Genomic DNA, 18,649 nt, shown 5'->3' with positions numbered 1-18,649 from the left:
GGAGACGCTCTTGAAGGTCAGCGCCCAATGCAGAGCTGCTCGTGGTCACTCAGTCCAGCATTAATGAGGCTGTGTTCCCTGGATGCTATGATGGATGGAGGGATGGATCAGGAGGCAAGCACCAGGATGTCTGGCCTTTAATCCCCTTGCTGGGGGCAGATCCTCGCTGGCAGCCGGGGGGAGGGTTTCACCTGGCTGTCACAGCTCCTGCTGCCCGTGTCACGCTGGCTAAGCACACTTCCTAATCGGGCTTTTCCAGATACTCCAATGGAGGCTCTAACTTCAGAATTAATTAACTTCACTATCAAAAGCTGAGTCATTTGTCACAATGGTTTTGTCATTAGCTCCCATAATTAAGGAAAGTGTCACAAAACCAAATGTTTCACTTACACAAGCCAGGAGAGGCGAAGCTCAGGAGGGTTCCAACATGCTGGGAATGGGCACGGCAGTGAGTCTGGGGAGGGGCTCAGCCAGGCACCCCAAACCCCTGTGCTGGGCTGGGGAGGCATCCTGGCACGGCTGGGGGCTGAGGGGAGAAGCAGGGGCTGGGCTTAGGGATGGGGGCACCCCCAGGGCTGAGGAGATGCCAGGGTGTGCCAGCCGTGCCAGGGCTGGCTGGGCTGGGCAGTTTTCCCACCCCCAGGTGAATGGAGGTGTTCCTGGTGACCACACGGGGTGGGAGAGACGAGGATATTTTGCTGAAAGCTCAGCTGACATCCCCAAGGACAGGAGAAGCCCTTCCCAACACACTCACCGTGTTTCACACACTAAAAAGGCAGAGTTCCTCGATGGAGAGAGGCAGGGATGTGCCAGGCAGCTCTGCCAGGCCTGAGCAGAGGCTGGTGTGCCCTTGGCCAGGAGCCCCCGAGCCCCCCGAGCCCCCCGAGCCCCTGCAGGCGCTGGGGGACCCCAGAGGGTCCCGACCCCCTGCCCAGCACCCACCAGTGCCAGAGACTGGGGCTGGTGCTGCTGGGAAGAGCCTCTCCTGCAGCTTTCAGTAACTCATTAGTGAGCAATTAACTGCTGGCACAAAGAACGTGCCCCCTCCCCACCGTGCACTTTTGGGTGCAGCTGCTCCTCTCTGGGACCTGCACTGGGGCAGCTCCAGTCACTGAGAATCCCCAGCTGTGCAGCTTTTTGACCAAACCCCTGAAACTTCCCAGCATTTCCTGTTGTCCAGGACGTGGTGGGGCCCCTCTGGGGGATCCCTGCCCCAGGGCCCTCCCCATGCCCAGCCCCAGGCTCATCCCTAGAGTCTCCTGGGCAAAGGAAGCCAAGCTCTCAGGGTTTCTTTAAAATTAAATATTTTATTTTTCGTACATGCAGCAAATTGAATCAAGAGTATATGCCCATCTAAAAGGAGGTCTTCATGAGAACTGTTTGACAACACACAGCAGGTAGTCTAGGATGTAGAAAAGTCATCAAATACTTGCAGGTGAAATCAAATTCACAAACACAAACTGTTCAACAATAAACATTTCCTTTTTTTTTTTTTTTTTTTCTTTTTTCTTTTTTTTTTCCCTCCTTGTTTTAATTGCCACTTTGAATGTGATCAGAAATAAACAGCTCAGGTGACACTTCCATGCATGGAGCCAGAGGCGTGTGCTCAGGCAGCCTCACCTGCTCCTGCCACGGCAGAGCAGCCACAGCACTCGGCAGTGAGAGCAGGCTGCACCCTCCAGGTGCAATCCCAGCCCTTGGAACAGCGGGATCCTCGTGTCCTGTGCCTCAATCCCCTTGGCTCCTCCCTGGGGCTCCAGCTCTGGGACTCACAGCCACCAGAGCACAGTGACTGCTGCGCCCACTCATCTTCCATCTGGACACACGGCTTGGCCACTGCACAAGCTCACATTTATTTATTAAATGGATTAAATGGATCGATAGCTCCTCTGGTGATGGGTCTCATGAGGAGAAGGCTGCTCAGAGCCCCAGCCAGGGCAGACAGGCACAGCAGCAGCTCCCAGCCATGAACACTGCACTGGGAGCAGGGCAGGCTCTGGAGCAGCCAAGGGCTCAGCACAGCCCCAGGGGGAACTGTCTGATCCACCCTGTCCCAGGGGAAACCAGCTGAGAGCCTGAACCCACTTACCTGTAGCCCTGGGATGGAATCCAGCCTGGGACAAAGGCAGGATGTGCCATCCTGAGCATGTCCTGCCTCCTCAGCCCCTCCTCTGCCCTCCCCCAGGCTCTGGGTCCCCCTCTGCCCCAGGGGACCCCACTGAATCCAGGTGGGACACCAGACTGAGGCTCCCCTTCCCCTGCATCCCCAGCACTCCAGGTATGCTCTGGGTATGGATTTCTCCCACACATCTGTGGAGCACCTGGGGGCTGGGGACCAGGGCTCTGCTGAGACTCTGAGCTCTGAGCATCCTCCATAAACTCTGCTTTCCCCATCCAACAGTGCAGATTAAATCATCGGATGACATAAACAGTGACTCAACCCCTGTCACTCTGCCCTTCCTCGGAGTCCACACAGATCTGAGGGTCTGTGCAGGGCCAGGCACATCCCACTGTAGGTTCCTTCCCAGAAGAAACAGGTCATCTGGAAATAAGTCTTGGAATAAGAGTTTGGCAAGTAGCAGAGTGGACAGTGTCAGGAATACTCAAGGTGTGAGTCCTGAGAAGAGCACCTGGCATTTGCCAAGCTCACCCTGGAGCATGGATCTCAATCCCAAAGCTGCCTGGTGCCTTATCCCAGCTTCCCTGCAGGTCCCCTCCAAGGCCACCCGCTTTGCTCAGCGTCCAGCAGCGCCTGCTCCATGCACAAGTGTCACCCCAACACAGACACAGAAGTCCCAAACAGAAAAGATGTGACTCCCCGCAGCAGCTCCTGCATCGTGCCCACGGCCCCGGGGCGCCCCTCAGCCCCGGAGACCCTCCAGCAGCATCCTGGGAGCGCCGTCAGAGCCAAAGAGATGGAAATTAAAAACATTCACCACTGAAGTAACACTAATTCTGCAGCAACAGGTTGGAAGGTGACAGCGGCGCACACGCTCTGGCGTCAGCTGGCTCTGCAGAGGATGGCGCCGTGTCCTCGGGATGTGCCGGGCTCGGGAGCCCTCACCTGCCACCCCCCGACCCCTGGGCCTCGCCTGGTGCAGAGCCCTTCGGAAACCCCCTCCTGGATCTGGCACAATTTGCAGTTTTTCTGGGTTTGGTTTGGGTTCCTCCAGCCCAGGGCAGGGCCCGAGGCCACGGGCTCAGCCCTCACCCCCACAGGCACAGGACAGTGCTGTGGCTGGGTGACAGGGGGGACACTCATCCAGCCCCCAGTACTGGGACAGCCCCTTAGCTGCTGGCAGCCTTTAGTTCTCAAGGAATCATTAAAAGAAGCAAATAATTTATGTTTATAAAAGATCTACAAACCAGAATTTCCTCTGTAGAATTCCTCATGATTGATAAAATCCCACCCATTTCCCTGGGGCCGGGAGGAATGGCTGCATCCAGCAGAACCAGTGCTGGCTCAGAAAACACACGTGGGTTCCTGCAAACCAGCCAGACTGGGCTGTGACGGGAACGGGGTGACAGGGACTGGGGGATGCTCACCTGGGGGATGTTCAGCCCCTGTGAACACAACAGTCAGCCAGGGTCACTGGTGGGCCAGCGACGGGCAGTGCCTGCCTGCTCCTGCCTGTCCCTGCCTTTCTCTGCCTGCTCCTGCCTGTTCCTGCTCTTCTCTGCCTGTTCCTGCCTGCTTCTGCCTTTTTCTGCCTGCTCCTGCCCTTCTCTGCCTGCTCCTGCCTATTCCTGACTTTCTCTGCCTGCTCCTGCCCCTTCCTGCCTGCTCCTGTCCTCCTCTGCCTTTCCCTGCTCCTGCCTGTTCCTGCTTTCTCTGCCTGTTCCTGCTTTCTCTGCCTGCTCCTGCTTTTCTCTGCCTGTTCCTGCTTTTCTCTGCCTGTTCCTGCTTTTCTCTGCCTGCTCCTACCTTTCCCTGCCTTCTCTGCCTTTCCCTGCTCCTGCCCTTGTCTGCTCCTGCCCTCCTCTGCCTTCTGCCTTTCTCTGCCTGCTCCTGTCCCCTCCTGCCTGCTCCTGTCCTCCTCTCCCTGCTCTGTCCTTCTCTGCCTGCTCCTGCCCTGTCCACCCATCTTCTCCTTCCTGTCCTTGCTCCCTCCTGCCTGTTCCTGCCTTCCCCTGCCCGCCCGCACGCCACGGCTCTGCCTCACAAACAGCTGCTGGAATTGTCTCTTCTCATTCAGAATTTTCTTTTAAATGATGCAGAAAGTCCTGGATTACTGACTAAAACCCCCAGGAATTTGGTGGAAATCAGGGAAATCAGGTGTCTGTGAAATCCATGGGTTTGGAGTCTGGAAAAGAATAGCAGAGGGTGGAAAGTAGAAAAGTTTCCGTTATAAATAGCCCTCAGTGCAGCCCTTTGGTCTTGGGCATGTTTTCAGTTGGTAAATTGTAAACCAGGAATATAAATGTGTTTTGTTTTGGCAGAATATTAATATCCTTTACAGAGCTGTTACATCTCGACAGTGTCTGTGAAAGATTTATGCGAGTGCTGACAGAGCGTATCAAAACTGCAAACTGTTCCAGATGTTACAAAAAACCCCACCTTTCACTTAGAAAAAGGTTTGCTCTGATGTGCAAGAACTGGCATGGGAGTGGTCTGGAGTCGCAACGCCCGAGCGCGGGGAAGGCGGATGGTGGGGGATGCTCCGGGGAACATCCCGACCCTATGGACAATGCATTGGAAAATAGAGGTCTAGAAGCAGATTTTTCCACACTGATCAAATATATCCATGTCTTGAACAAAAGGCTCCTCTAAGACAAGCTCACACTCATCGCAAGCTTCAGCACAACGCTTTAAGCGATCAACCATGCTTAGCATTCCACAGCAACGCTTTGGGACTAGCTGGGTCACTGGGATCTCAGCATCCCGCTGCAAAAATTACAGAGACCGTAGCAATTTGGTATATTTCTGTTTAAAAACTCTATTAGTCACCACCAACTATAGTTCCTAGAAGTATCACTGACCGGTAACTGGCACCCCGGACACCTCCAGCTAGGGAAACCAAGCTAGCGAGTGGCACGGACATGGAGAGGCTCCGAGGAGAAGCGGCCGGCGTGTTTGGCGGGAGGGGATGAGTCTGCACTGCTAATCCCGGAAGACTAGTGTCCTATGTACAGGGCCACCTGGCGTGGGACAGCGAGGGCGGGGCTGCGCCGCGACTACACGTTAATGACAAACTCGGGGTTGGTGTAGGAGAATCCAGCAAACTCGTTCTGGTCCAAGTTCATGATGAAGAGTTTGTCCGTGGGCGTGAGCTCCACCGGCTGCCGGGTGAACTCTTTGTCGAAGTTGGAAGTGTCGCGTTTGTCCTTCTGTTAAACGAAAAACACAGAGTTAAAGTGGGGAAGGAGCGGAGAGGTGACAGCACCCGGGGTGGTGGCAGCACCCGAGAGGCGACAGCACCCGAGGGCAGGGCTGGGGGAGCTGTGCTGTCCCCAGGGGAGTGACACTGTCCCCAAGGGAGTGACACTGTCCCCAGGGGAGTGACACTGTCCCCAAGGGAGTGATGCTGTCCCAGCAGTCCTCACCCCACGCCGCTTTCTCAAGCTGCCACCGAGCAGGAACTCCCAGCCCTGTACAACAGCAAGAAGAGAAGAACAGTTTAACACGCCTGAAACACACGAGCAGGACACAGAGGGACAGGTGAGAGCTGGCTGTGTTCAGAGGGAGCATCCCTGCTCTCCTGTTTGCTGTGGGAGAGAGCACGGAGCAGTTCTCAGCATGCAGAGCCCTCACTGCAACCAGAGCTCGGCACCGCACAGGAGGAAGGAGCCTGGAGGAAGCAGCATACCTCGAAATGGCAGCAACAGTCATTACCATGTCAAAATTTGCACAAAATGATCAGCTGCAAGAGCTCTTTCTGCTGTAAGCTTGATTTTTGAATGATGCCGTGATATGGTGTTAACCAACACTGGTTCATTGATGGAGGATGTGATTTGCTCCAGGGTTGTACAGACAAAACACACAGCACTTCAAAACCTCTGAGAAGGAAAATTCCACATATGCAAAATTTTTTCCTTACTATTTCTTAAGAAGAACAACTTTGCAGCTACACCCAAGCCAAAAGAGGGAAAAAAGGACGTTAGTGTCAGGATTAGCACTGGGAGCCTGCGATCAGCACTGCAGAGCCAGCGCTGGGAGTGCGTGGGCTGCTCTTCCACACCCTGCAGATCAGAGCCCTGGCTCAGGGCTGTCCTGCTCTGGGAGGGGACAGAGCCGTGGCTGGAGGGTGTCTGAAGGTACAGCACAAGCACCCAGGTCCTTCATCCACACCACTGGCAGTGGAGGGACATTGGCAGCCGGGACTGGCTCTGCTCTGCCTCGTTACTAAAGACTTCTCCACCCCTTCTTGTGTCCCTGCTGGAGGTGACCTTCCCCTGCCCTGACACAGGGAGGACCCTGTCACAAATTTGATGCCTTGTAGAAATCTCTGTTCTCCATTTTTCCCAGACTTTGCCTTTGAAGTGTGACCCCACTGTGCCAGGTCCTGGCTGTGCTCTGCTGCACCAGGATTTCCAACCCTGGATTAATCTGCCAGCTTGAACTGAGGACAGTAACTGTGGGAGTCCTGCACGTCCTGCACCCCAGCCCACCCTCCATGGCTGTCCTGGAAGGAGCTGGCAGGAGAGATGCTGTGTCCATCCTGCAGCCCCTCTTGGCCCAATGGGACACTGGGGAACCTTCGTGCCTCGAGCAGCAACGGAGCCAGATCCTCCTGGCAGCCTGGACAGCCCAGGAGCACCACACTGCAGCTGCAGCTGGATTGAGCCCTGGGAGATGAGACAGAAATGCATCAGGACCTCCAGAGATGCTTGGAGATTCCACAGGAGACATCCCATCAGGATGGCTTCAGCCTTGGGGAGGAAGATCAGGAAAAGCCAAGGATGATGGAAAAGAGACGAGGTGGAAAGAAAAACAGGTCTGGATGAACTGAAGGAGCCAAGACAGGAAAGGCAGAAGAGCCAGGCTGTGGCTGTGCTGTCAGGCCTTAAGCACTTGGCCATACTCCACAGGGCACCGGAATCTGCAGCTCCCAGCCCATCCCTGAGTGCCAGAGTCCTTCCAGGGCTCCTCTCTCCAGCAGAGAAGGAAGAAGATGTGGATTTGGGGGCACAGAGCAGGAGCAGGGAAGGGCAGACAGGGTGAAGGGGTCAACTTCAGGTGCAGAGTTCAGAAGGCAAAGGGTGAAGCAGCTGGAATGTGAGGACAAGCCCACCTCGGTGGCAGCAGGGTCCCCCTGGGACGAGGTGGTCCTGGCAGAGCGGCCGTGGCTGCGGTCGGGGTCTCTGTGAAAAGCGCTCCCAGGCTCCTGGAGGGATCTGAGCTCACCACATGGCTCCTGAAGGCCACATCCATCCAAACCAACGTGGGCCAGGACAGCCCTGTCCTACCAAGCCAGCAGCTCCTCCTGAGCAGGAATGCTGTGGGATGCTGCAAAGGGGAATGACACATCCACATGTGACTGGTGCAAATCGCCACCGTGCTCCCCAGCCCTCGGGAGTGCTCAGCCTGGAGTGGGAAAAACCTCCTGCTGCTGCTTTTTGGCAGCAGAAAGGGCTGGGAGAGGCTGCAATGTGCCCGGGAGGGGGCTCAGGGCAGCCTGCCCCTGCACTGCCCTCCCCAGCAGCCCCCACTCCCGGGGGCTTGGCTGGAGCTGAGCACGGCAGAGTGCGGGGTGCTGCTGCCTTACCTTGAATTCTGCATGAATTGTGGCAATTTGGCCTCTGTCAGGATGATGAACAACGTGGGAGCAGGCAGGGAACGGCTGCGTGGATCTCATGGAGAGAGGGAGCGCAGGGGACGCTCGGGGCTGGAAGAGCCGCCAGCAGTGGGGAACTGACTCTGGGAGGTGACGAGGAGCACAGCGGGGTGGCGCCAGGGTGGCACGGCCAGGTGGTGGCACTGCACGGTGGTGGCACAGCACGGTGGTGGCACAGCACGGTGGTGGCACATCAAGGTGGTGGCACATCAAGGTGGTGGCACAGCACGGTGGTGGCACAGTGTGGCAGACAGCCGGTGTCCTGCTGCCCGTGGCTCTGCGCTCCAGGTACGGCTGTCCCAGAGCTTTCTGCCCGGACCCCAGGCATGAGGATGAGTTTCTGCCTGGCCCCCAGGGATGGGGATCCTCCCAGGGACTGCCAAGGAGCCCCTTCCCCGTGGCACAGCTCCAGGGTGGAGGATGTCAGGATCAGCTCCCACCGATGTTCGATGTCCTGAACCGATCTGAACACCTTGCAGCGTCCAGACCCGCAGACCTCGGCAGAAGTGGGTCCCCAAAGGCAGGAGGGAGGTGACAGGAACCTGTAATCCCTCTTGGAAGTGCCAGTGGCTGGTGGGAGAGCAGGGCTGGGTGCGGCTGGATGAGTCACCGGCGCTCGCTGCCTGCCGGCTCTGCAGTCTCGGGGGTTGGAGGTGATGCTGCAGCCCCGGCTCTGCTCAAGGCGCTGCAGGAGATCCCCGACAGCAGCAGCGCTCCCGTGTCCTCCCCTCGGGCTGTGTCCTCATCCTCACAAACTCCTTCCCTGTCCGTGCTGGGGCAGCCCGAGCGGGGCTGTGCATCACTCCCTCCTGGATGATGCTTCCAGTACATCTCGCCTCGGATTTTTGGGATAAACGCAGAGGAAGAAGGAGCCAGCATCCCCCAGCAGCCAGGGCAGCTTCCAGCCCCAGCAGTCGGGAGGAATCACCTGGCTGGACTGCACAAACTCATTATTGCCAAACACATGCAGGTTTCCGGGCCGTGTTTTCTCACTTTTTATTTTATAATCAGTATCAGAAAAAAAATAAATTGGCACATTACAAATCAAGCTTGATACAGTGACAGCCCACGAACATCTGCAAGGGTATAAAAGGAAGCAAGGTGATTGTTGTCCTTTCGAGAGAAATTCAGCCTTCCTGAAATGTTTCCTTTGATGCCAGAAACAAATGTGGGGCCATTTAAATATCCAGGGGTAATTGTTAAGGATAGAAGTTTCCATTGAAACAAGTGTCCTTGCACGCTTCATATCAGAATTCCCAATACTGCTCAGAGTGAAATATCTCCCCTTTGGGTCAATACCATTTTTGACACATTTAAAGCACAGGTAACAAACTCCATCAATGGCTTTGGCATTTGAAAAGAAGAAAAAGCTTCGCTAGGGAACGGATGTTGCTGGTGTTTACTAGGGTGACCACGGATTCAAAAGCAGCTCTTCCAAATTCCCCATTTACAACTGGATGTTTGCTTTGATCTAAAAAATATGCTACTTAGAAACTGCACAATCAGGAGAAATCTTTGCCAGTGGCAGCTCTGCCCTCCCAAATAATTTATCCCACTGCTGGGGACCCAGCACTGGGAATGAGCCAGCCCCAAATGTCTGTGCAGGGAAGGGGAGCTGTGCTGGGACTGGACAGACAGCAGGACAGCCAAAAAAGGGGCCAGACCCAACCTCTTGGCTCTGCAGAGCTTTTGGGAGCACAGAGACTCTGGGGAACGGTTTCATTAAAAACACTTACTTGCCACTAAGGCTAAGAATGCTAAATATTAAATTTTCATGATTATATTAAAACACTAGGAAAAAAGAAAGAGCAGGAATTAAAGCACATGATGAAGGGATTTCTCCCAGTTGTCACCACGTCTCCATTTCATTCTGTCGCCCACTGAGCCGTTCCCATTTTCTACAAACAAAATGTTACAAAAGCCCATTTGCAGCATTTCTTGCACATCACTCCCCTCCAGTGACACCCCAAATAACAGGAAGACACTTGAAATATGGTCACTCTAGCCAGGAATTAAAGACAACCCATGGATGCAGGCTTTGCAATGGAATGTGCCACCACAACAGCAGCTGGAGCCGGATGACAGATGCAGGGATGAGATGTGCACAGCAGCTTAGCTCTTGGCTTGAGGCTTAAAAAACTCAGAGTTAACAAAGGAAAATCCTTCGAATTCTGACTGGTCAATGTTCCCGACGACTTCCTGGTCGGGGGGTGTGAGCACGGGCGGGTGGCGCGTGAAAAACCGGTCGAAGTTTTCAGCATTGCGTCCGCACTGTGAGAGGGAGAGAGAACCACGGTGGGTGGGGCAGGAGCGTGGGATGGGGGCAAACACCTGGGCAGCAGGGCAGGGCAGGGCAGGGCAGGGCAGGGCAGGGCTGGCACACCCAGCTGTGCCACAGGAAAGGCTGCAGAGGAATGGGATGGGATGGGATGGGATGGGATGGGATGGGATGGGATGGGATGGGATGGGATGGGATGGGATGGGATGGGTGTGGTCACTCCTGTCCACGTGTCCCAGTACCTGCTCCACCTGGGCATCCCCCCCTCCCCAGAGCAGGAGGTTTCCATCATGTCTGGACTGCTCAGAGGTTTCCTCCTGATCAGGAGAGGAGAGGAGCCATCCCTGGGGGTGTCCCAGGGCTTGGAGCAGACTGGGACACTGGGAGGTGTCCCTGCCATGGCACTGGGTGGGCTTGAAGATCCCTTCCAACCCAAACCCCTTCTGTGATTCCATGTTCTGATTCCATGATCCATGGAATCCATGATCCATTCCATGTTCCATGATTCCTGGTTCAGATTCCCAGGGCTGTCCCTTCCCTACAGTCCAGTCAGACCACGATGGTTCCAAACACCTGATTTAATTTCCTTAGCAATCAGAACAAGGGTCCTGCAGCTCCCCAGGCTGCAAACCCTGATTTAAGGGAATAACAACACCACTAGCTGGGGTCAGGTGGATGCCAGGACACTGCACAGCTACAGACCAGGCTCCATCCCTGCCTGTCACCCACATGTCACATCCCCAGAGCTGGCATGGGGGGCTCTGCTCCACTGTCCCTCCTGTCACACACACCAGGCTGCTCCTCCCAGTCCCTCAGGCTGCTCCTCCCAGTCCCTCCAGCCTCTCTCCCACTGCCCCAGGGAGAACACACAGCTCCAAGCACTGCCACAATTTTTCCTGGGCATTTAACTTTCATTTGTTAAGTAAACAGATCTGCATTTTTAATAAACACAAGACTAAATATAATAAAATATTAATGAGGAGTACATGCAGAAGTCAATGTTGCCCAGCTCCTTCCTCAGCTCAGAGGTTTCAGGGAAGACAACATGGATATCCATCAGATATCCACGGTCTGCTCCTTTGGCAGATTTGTGTGTCCTTACAGCACCAGGTGAGACACTTGGCTCTCCTCAAACCTTGCCACAAAGCTCAAGGGCAGTGTTTGAGTGGATTTAACTCCAGCTCCAGCCCCTCCAGCATGGGCACTGTGGCATCCTCACGTTGGTAAAGCCACATTTTACATTTCCAGTCTGGCTTGGTCAAGCTTCTGCCCGCTGAGCTCAGCCCAGCCCTGCTCCCCTGCCCCTCTCTGGGGAGGACGTTTGAGATGTCTGACAAGCCAACACCTTCCCCAAGCCACCCATTAGCACCAGAGCAGCAATGAAATCCTGCAAATGAGAGCTGCCAGCCCCACAGAGCCCAGGAGCCAAAGGCAGGGCATGAGCAGCCAGGCTGGGCTGGCACAGGCTGGGAAAGCTGCAGTGCTCACCTGGGCACTGCCACCCCTGGCAGGGCTCACCTGCAGCCCCCAGCACAACCCCAGAGCCCCCAGCCCCGTTCTCATCCCCCCTGAGCTCCAGGACAGCTCCCTGCAGACACCCAGGGCAGCCCACCAGGTCTGACAGCACTGCCTGCCTCTTGGCTATGAACAAATGTGCTCAGGAAAAAAATAAAAATAAAAATCAAACCAGCAACCCCCTCAGAAAGACTGGAGAATTAATCCTGATCAGAGGCTGCCAGTTATTGGAATAGGAAGCACTAATATATTTTAATATGCACATTGGCAAGCAAGGATATCTCACTATCACACAATGAGGTAAGAATATGTGGATGGAAAATCTGAGAAGTTGCATCTATCCATGGTATTTCCTGCCCTGCTGTGTGGAATTTATGGACTTTCTGTTTGGATGCAGATAAAATGGATGGGTAAAATCAGTATCTTAAAGTTGAAAACTGTCTCTGAGTTGACAGAAGGCACATCCCAGCCCGACCCCTCTGCAGGAGGTGAGCTCCAGGCTCCAGGTTTGGCACAGCCCTGGATGAGGCAGAGCAGGGAGGATCCTGTCACTGTCTGCACCAGCACCTTCTTTACAGCCTCCCAAATCTGAGTTCCTGGTTCATGGACACAGATGCCATATGAATTTTTACGTTTATCTAAAGCCATCTAGTGAAAAACTGTCCTCATTTTAGTCTGATATGAATGTATAGGCATCACTCCATCCTGACTGGAGAAAGGGGGAGGGTGGGAATTTATCTCACATAAATCCCAGTGTGTCCTGTCCAGTATTTATAGCCAGCACAGAATGGCTTTTCTCCCTGAGCTGCAGAAATAAACCTGTCAGCTCCAAAGATGGCCTGGTATTTAATCACCTCCCTGCTTGATTTCCAATAGAGACAAAAGGCACAATAAAATATTTTCCATTGATCCCTGGGATGCAATCAAGGACCTTAAGAAACCCAGGATGCTGCTGCCCCCACCCTGGCTCCCAGGGCCAAGGGAGGTGCTGACACCCTCGATTTTAGGGTTTTGTCCCAAACCAGTGGCACAGCCACCATCCCACCCTGCAGGCATCTCCTGGGCAAGTCTGACCTTCCTGGGGCTGCTCTGGGCCAGGGAATTGGCTCCTTGCACCCTGGGGAGGATCAGGGCTCTTCTGGCAATCACATTCAGGGGAATTTGGGTCACAGCACCAACTTGGGCCACACTGAGGGTCCCTGTGCTGGTCAGGGGGGACAGTGGTGCCTTTCACTTGTGTCTGGCATCCAGTTTGGGATGCTCCAGCACATCCCTTTATCCCTGCTGCTGGCAAAGGGAGCAGCCACTGCAAGGGATCCTGGTGTAGGACCCTCCATCTCTCAGGGAAAAAGCCAAATTTCTGCCTAATACACCAAAACAGAGGCGGAATAGTCTGGGAAATCCCAGGGAAAGTCTTTACAGGGCCCTGGGTCTCCCAGAGCAAATCCTGACTGGATTACCAGAGATGTTTAACCTCAGCACATCCACCTGGCCAATGTCAGCCCCTCAATCCTTAAATCCCATCTAATTAGGAAATTGCTTATGCAAACATTAGAACTCACCTTGCACAGGCTGAACTAAGGCTACAAACCCCCTGTGCAGGGAGCTGGTGTTTTTACACATCTGGGGTTGTAAGTGGCATTTCAATATTAATTAACTCCAAGCAGTTAGGGGGAAATTAATTAATGCAATTAAAAATTATTAGATTAAAAGCGATTTTTTAAATCCCCCATGCTGTTGTGAATAATCCTGGGCTCTGCAGTGTGATTCCAGCACTTCCAAAATGAGACTTTTCAAATCACTAGGCTTTATGTAAAGTAAAGGAGTAATTAGATACCAAAAACAATAATTATCTCAACGAGAGACAGGGAGAGCAGGGAAGTGTAAATACACTCCCAGGGTAGCTGCAGACCCAGGGAAGGAATTGTTATGCACCAGCCAGAGCAGGGAGCAGCCAAGCAGAGCCCCACGTCAGAAGCACCAAAGACAAGCCAGTCCCTGATCTGTCTTGTTCCTGACTCTGTGATAAAGGTTAATCAAGCACAAAGCAACACAGCAGCTCCTGGGAATTCACTCAGAGCTCAGGCACGAGCAGCCTGGCCAGGCTGAAGCCTCCATTTGCTGTTGGTGGGAAATGATGGAGGTTTTGGGAGGGGGTGCAATTCCCAAAGCCCTGCACCCTCCCAGGGCCCCCAAACTGCAGAGAGGCTGCAGGAGCACAGAAATGTGGCCAAAGGATTGGTGGGTGCTGCAGCAGGGACATGGAGCAAGGGTGGGGCCTGGCATGGGGTGAGGAGTCCAAAAACGTGGACTGATGGTGCCTCACAAGCAAAATGAAGCTGAAGATAATTTGGATGGGGATCTACTCCCCTTGGCTGGTGTTCCCATGGCCTGGAGAAGGGGAAGGCTGGGGACAGGTGGGGGCTGACTCCCAGCCCCCATTTGCATCTTATTCCTCATTTTGAAGCTTTGGATACAGACAATTCCTGCAGCCTGACCTTTATAGATGCTAATTATTAAAAAGAAATAAATAAAAGGAAAAGAAAACAGACTTAAGCCAAGGTAAAGAGCCAGGCCAGCACCAACCTGCTGTGCAGCAGCACTTGGCCCTGGTGTGACCACCTGAAGGTCACAAGGACTTGGCCACATCTCCCCTGTCACCCACAAATGCTTTGTGCAGTGTCCCAGCCCCATCCCCATCCCCATCCCCATCCCCATCCCCATCCCCATCCCCATCCCCATCCCCATCCCCATCCCCATCCCCTGCTCTGCCCTGTGCTCACAGCTGGCACCAAAGAAACAGCTTTATCCAGCACAGAGGCACTGCTGGAGAAATATCAGCTATCAGCAGGTACCTGAGTTGTCTTAATCCTCCCTAAATCCCAAATCAGCTGCTGTTAATCTCCCTGTCCTATCAAACAGGGAATTTTCTGGGTGCCAGCTGCTGGGTGAAGTGACAGCCTGCAGTTTACAGTGCCCCTCCCCAGGGCTGGTGCCAGAGGGATTTTTAGAGGAAGGAGACATTTAAAACAGGACAGAATTTGCACATTTTAAAGCAGTAGAGCAGTAGGAAGGGCTTTTGATGGAATTCAGTTGTTTCTCACTGTAAAGCACCAAACACCAAGGCCCTGCCCCTGCCTAGGGCAGGCAGGGGCATCAGGGAGTGCTCAGAGATGGGTGGAGGGGACACAACAGCAGCAGCTTCACTGGAAAATGGACACAGAGGTGGGAAATGGCAGAAGCTGTGGATTCAGGAGAGGAACTTGTGCAGAATAGCCCCAGGAAGGTGCCCCAACAGTGAATCCAGGTATGGACCAGGATCCCTCCACAGCTGGAGCTCCTGGATCCCCCCCTTGTACCTCAGCACCCCTGGCATAAAGGCTGGGTCCCACCCCCAGACAACAAATTATGGGGTGCACAAAGAGCCCCAGACACTTTCACAACGTTGTACTTGGATGTCAGAGTTACAGCTTTCCCAGTCATGCTGTTCCTACAGGGTCCAGTGCCCTGAAGGTTCCCTTCCCTGCCAGGGAAAGGCAGGCAGGCAGCAATGCAGGCTGTGTCTGCCATCCTCATGGCAGGAGGGACAGCAGGACAGGAGGAGAGCAGGAGAACAGGAGAGCAGGACAGGAGGAGAGCAGGACAGGAGGAGAGCAGGACAGGAGGAGAGCAGGACACTTGCCCTCTGTGGTGTGGACACAGCCTGAGCTGTGCAGTGCAGGGCAGCCCCAAGGACAGCATCCATGGAGCTCCCTGCAAAGTGAGTGCCAGGAGTGACTCTGGTAAAAAACATCTGCCTGAAATCCCAGCAAGCAGCCCCAGACACAGGCAGGGCAGGACCAGCAGCCCCAGGACCAGCCCTCCAGCCAGCATCCCTGCCCCACCCATGCCAGAGGAGATGGGGCTGTGGAGGTTCCTGGGCAGCCACCACAGGGTGTTTCACTCCATTCTGATCATCCAGGAAAGGAGCTGTGGGAGGGAAAAACCTGCTGGAGCAGAGAGGCACAGAGAGAGCAGAGCTAAAGGCACCAAGCACCCTCCACCAAAGGAGCTCCCACTCCGTGTTTTCCCTGAAAGCAGAGTTTTTCCAAGCACCAAAGGGGCCCCTGAAACGAGCAGGGTGTCTGTAAAGCAGAGGAAAGCAGAAGTGCACAAGGCTGTTATGGGCAGTGGGACAGGGAGGCTGCAGTAAACACATGGAGCATTCCTGGACTCTGTGAGGAGGGATCAAGGCAGGTCCCCACAAACATCAGCCATGGGATCAGACTCAGTGTGGATTCAGCTCTCTGTGAACTCCAGTGCCCAGTGAGGGCCCTGCAGCCAACAGGGGGGGAAGCACGAGAACAATCCAAGACTTGGAGCCCCACAGAGACTCAGGCACTGCTGTGACCCTGCCAGTCCAGCAGGGACAGAGAAACAGAGAAATCCCAGAGGGATGTCCCTGCTCCCAGTGTACAGAAGGGCAGGGAAAGCACAGGGACATCAGGGGCTCAGGCAGAGTTTGGGGACACAGAGCAGCCCCAGCAGCATGGGCAGGGACACCCACACTGGGGTTCAGGCTGCACCCCTGCTCTGGTGTCACCCCTGCTCTGGTGTCACCCCTGCTCTGGTGTCACCCCTGCTCTGGTGTCACATGGACAGGTGTCACTGCAAATACAGCTGGACAAGGAGCGCTCGAGCATTCCTGTCTTTTTTGACAAACAGCTTCCAATTGCTGCTGCCTCCACCTGGGTTTGCTCATTGCCCCCAGGCTGCACTCCCAGCTCCTCTCTGCAGCACAGGCAGGGCTGAGGAGGAGCCAGGATCCCCTCACACAGAGCCAGGCTCCAGCCTCCCTCCACCTTGGAGAGAAGCTGTGGTGAAATTCAGCTCCACCCAGGCAGACCTGGGTGTTGAAATAAAGTCGGATTAAGGAAAAGAAAGACCTGGTCAGCTTGAGAAAAAGGGAGGAAAAACCCAACAGATCAACAGACCCAGGATGACAAAACAGACAAGGCTGCAACACAAAGGGGTCCAGGAGCTGCATATGGGAGCTGCCCCCCTGCGAGCCAGAGCTGGGACCAGGCACCAGGGACTTCTCCTGGCCCAGCATCCCAGGGAACAGCATCTTCCAAGGAGACAGAGATGGAGGAGACACCTCCAGGATGAGCAGCACCCACCAAGGGGGGGAGAGACTCTGGGGGCTCTCTGGGACAGAGGGGGGACCTGGGAGTGGGATAGAGTGGGGACAGGGCAGTGGGACAGAGGGGACCCAGCAGAGGGGCAGGGAGCCAGCAGAGGGACAGGGGCACCCAACAGAGGGGCAGGGGGACAAGGCAGAGGGACTGGGGCAGCCAGCAGTGGGACTGGGGCACCCAGCAGTGGGACAGGGGCACCCAGCAGTGGGACAGGGCACCCAGCAGAGGGGCAGGGAGCCAGCACACTCACAGCCTTTGGCTTGAAGGGGGGCTGGATCTCCTTGCGCTCCAGCTTGTCCCAGTCGATGTAGCGGAAGAAGGCGTGCTCCTTGATGTCCCGCTCCCCCTCGGGGCCGCAGCCCAGGCGCTTGGCAGGGTGCTTGGTCATCAGCTGGGGGAACAAGGAGGAAACTGTCACAGCCTGCCCTGTGCCCCCTAAATGCCCCCTGGCAGCAGCCCCTGGGAGCTGTTTCCCAGCACACCCCACATCAGGGTCCCGTCTCCTCCAGACGCCTTTGGGGCTCCAAGGAGAGGACACTGGGGAAGAAGCTGGAGCGCCTCAGGGACAGGGCAGGCTGACAACGAGAGCAGACGTGCAGATGGCAGGTACGTGCTGGGCACATCCCCTTTGTCTGGGAATGAAACTGGCTTGCCAAGGAACAGCCCCGGGGTGCTGGCAGGGCTCCCCCAGCACCTGGCTGCAGCAGGGGAGATGCCCAGCTATCCCTTTGCTTGGCACAAACATCTCAGCATCTGCAGAGTTAATTCTAAAACCCCTGGCCCCTTTAAGATGGGCAATCTGCCCTGCAAAACTTCCATCTCACTCGAGCTGCGGCAGCACAGACAGAAGGTGGATTTCTAAGGAGAGAGTCACTTTGGAGGAAAAGCAGCACGAACAGTCCATTAATGTTGTTTATCATCTAAACTTCTCCTCTTCACTGGCTCAATAAGGGAGAGGGGCCTCAGGAATTACAGCTGTACTACTTTAATATCCTGGGGCAGTGTTCAGAGATGGAGATTCCAGAGATTCACAAGACATTGATAAGGATGGAGAATATGAGCTTTATACCTGCAACAAAACACTGCTTTATTAAAAGGGCTGTCCCTGGGAGGGACAGGAGGTGCCAGTGCTCTGGCTGGGGAGCTGAGACACTTCCCAGCCACTGCCTGGACACAGGTCAGCCCTGCCACCCCAATGGCACAAAAACTTGCTCAGGAAATCCAATCTTTAACAGCAATAGCACTGAAAGGAAGGAAAACCCTGGGGAAAAAAAAACCCAAACCTAAAACTCTGAAAAGACAAAAAAACTCCAACAAACACAAGGTGAGAGCAGAGCCACCAACTGCTCTGTGAGCAAACAGCTCCACATCCCAGGCCTCCAGCTGTGACAGCATCTGCAGCTGGGACAGTGATGGAGAGAGGCTTCCACCAGGCAGCATCTCCCTGGAAAGCCCATCCACAAACAGCAAGGGCCTGGCAGGCTCTGCAGGCTGGCCCAGGGATTTTCCAGGGCTGTGACGGGCATCACATCAGCCTTGCAGAGCCCATCCCCAAGCAGGGAGCCAGGCTGGAGGGCCAGGCAGGGAGGGGCCAGGGGCCAGCAAAAACAAAAGCAAGAATATTTTCCCAACTTGCTTTTTGTTAATAATTGAGTTTCCCTTGGCATTGCAGCATGCAGCCCTTTATAAAATAGAAACACAAATGCCAGGAGCCTGGCAAGGTGGCAGAGGTGACAGACCTGTGTGGCAGCAGCACAGGCTGCCCTGGTGGGCTTTCCTCAGGCAGCAGCACCAGGGGAAATGGCACAAAAAACCCCCCTGTAAATATCCCCAAAATCCTTCAGAAAACATTCCATGCCTTTGCTGTCAGGCAGAGATTAAAGAGGGAGCTGAGAAAAGTTTTT

General features: G+C 54.8%; 1 protein-coding gene across 2 annotated transcripts in view; it reads right to left on the bottom strand.

Annotated features, from left to right (window-relative positions):
* Positions 1-1,300: 1,300 nt before the first annotated feature.
* The window catches only part of PRKCB (protein kinase C beta), an 87,583-nt gene continuing 70,234 nt past the window's right edge, over positions 1,301-18,649 (bottom strand). The window contains exons 16-17 of one of the 2 annotated variants that reach the window (XM_056503442.1): positions 16,996-17,136; positions 1,301-5,328 (exon numbers count right to left, since the gene is read on the bottom strand). In XM_056503442.1, coding sequence (XP_056359417.1) covers positions 5,176-5,328; positions 16,996-17,136 — 294 coding nt within the window. In that variant the 3' untranslated portion in view covers positions 1,301-5,175. Of the gene's footprint in view, positions 5,329-8,756; positions 10,047-16,995; positions 17,137-18,649 lie in introns of those variants that run through there. The other variant, XM_056503441.1, reaches the window with a different exon arrangement.

The sequence above is a fragment of the Oenanthe melanoleuca genome, chromosome 14, assembly GCF_029582105.1.
Source record: "Oenanthe melanoleuca isolate GR-GAL-2019-014 chromosome 14, OMel1.0, whole genome shotgun sequence".
Lineage (NCBI taxonomy): Eukaryota > Metazoa > Chordata > Aves > Passeriformes > Muscicapidae > Oenanthe > Oenanthe melanoleuca.
Note: the sequence above shows the minus strand (reverse complement) of the source record. Positions and strands in the feature narration are given on the sequence as shown.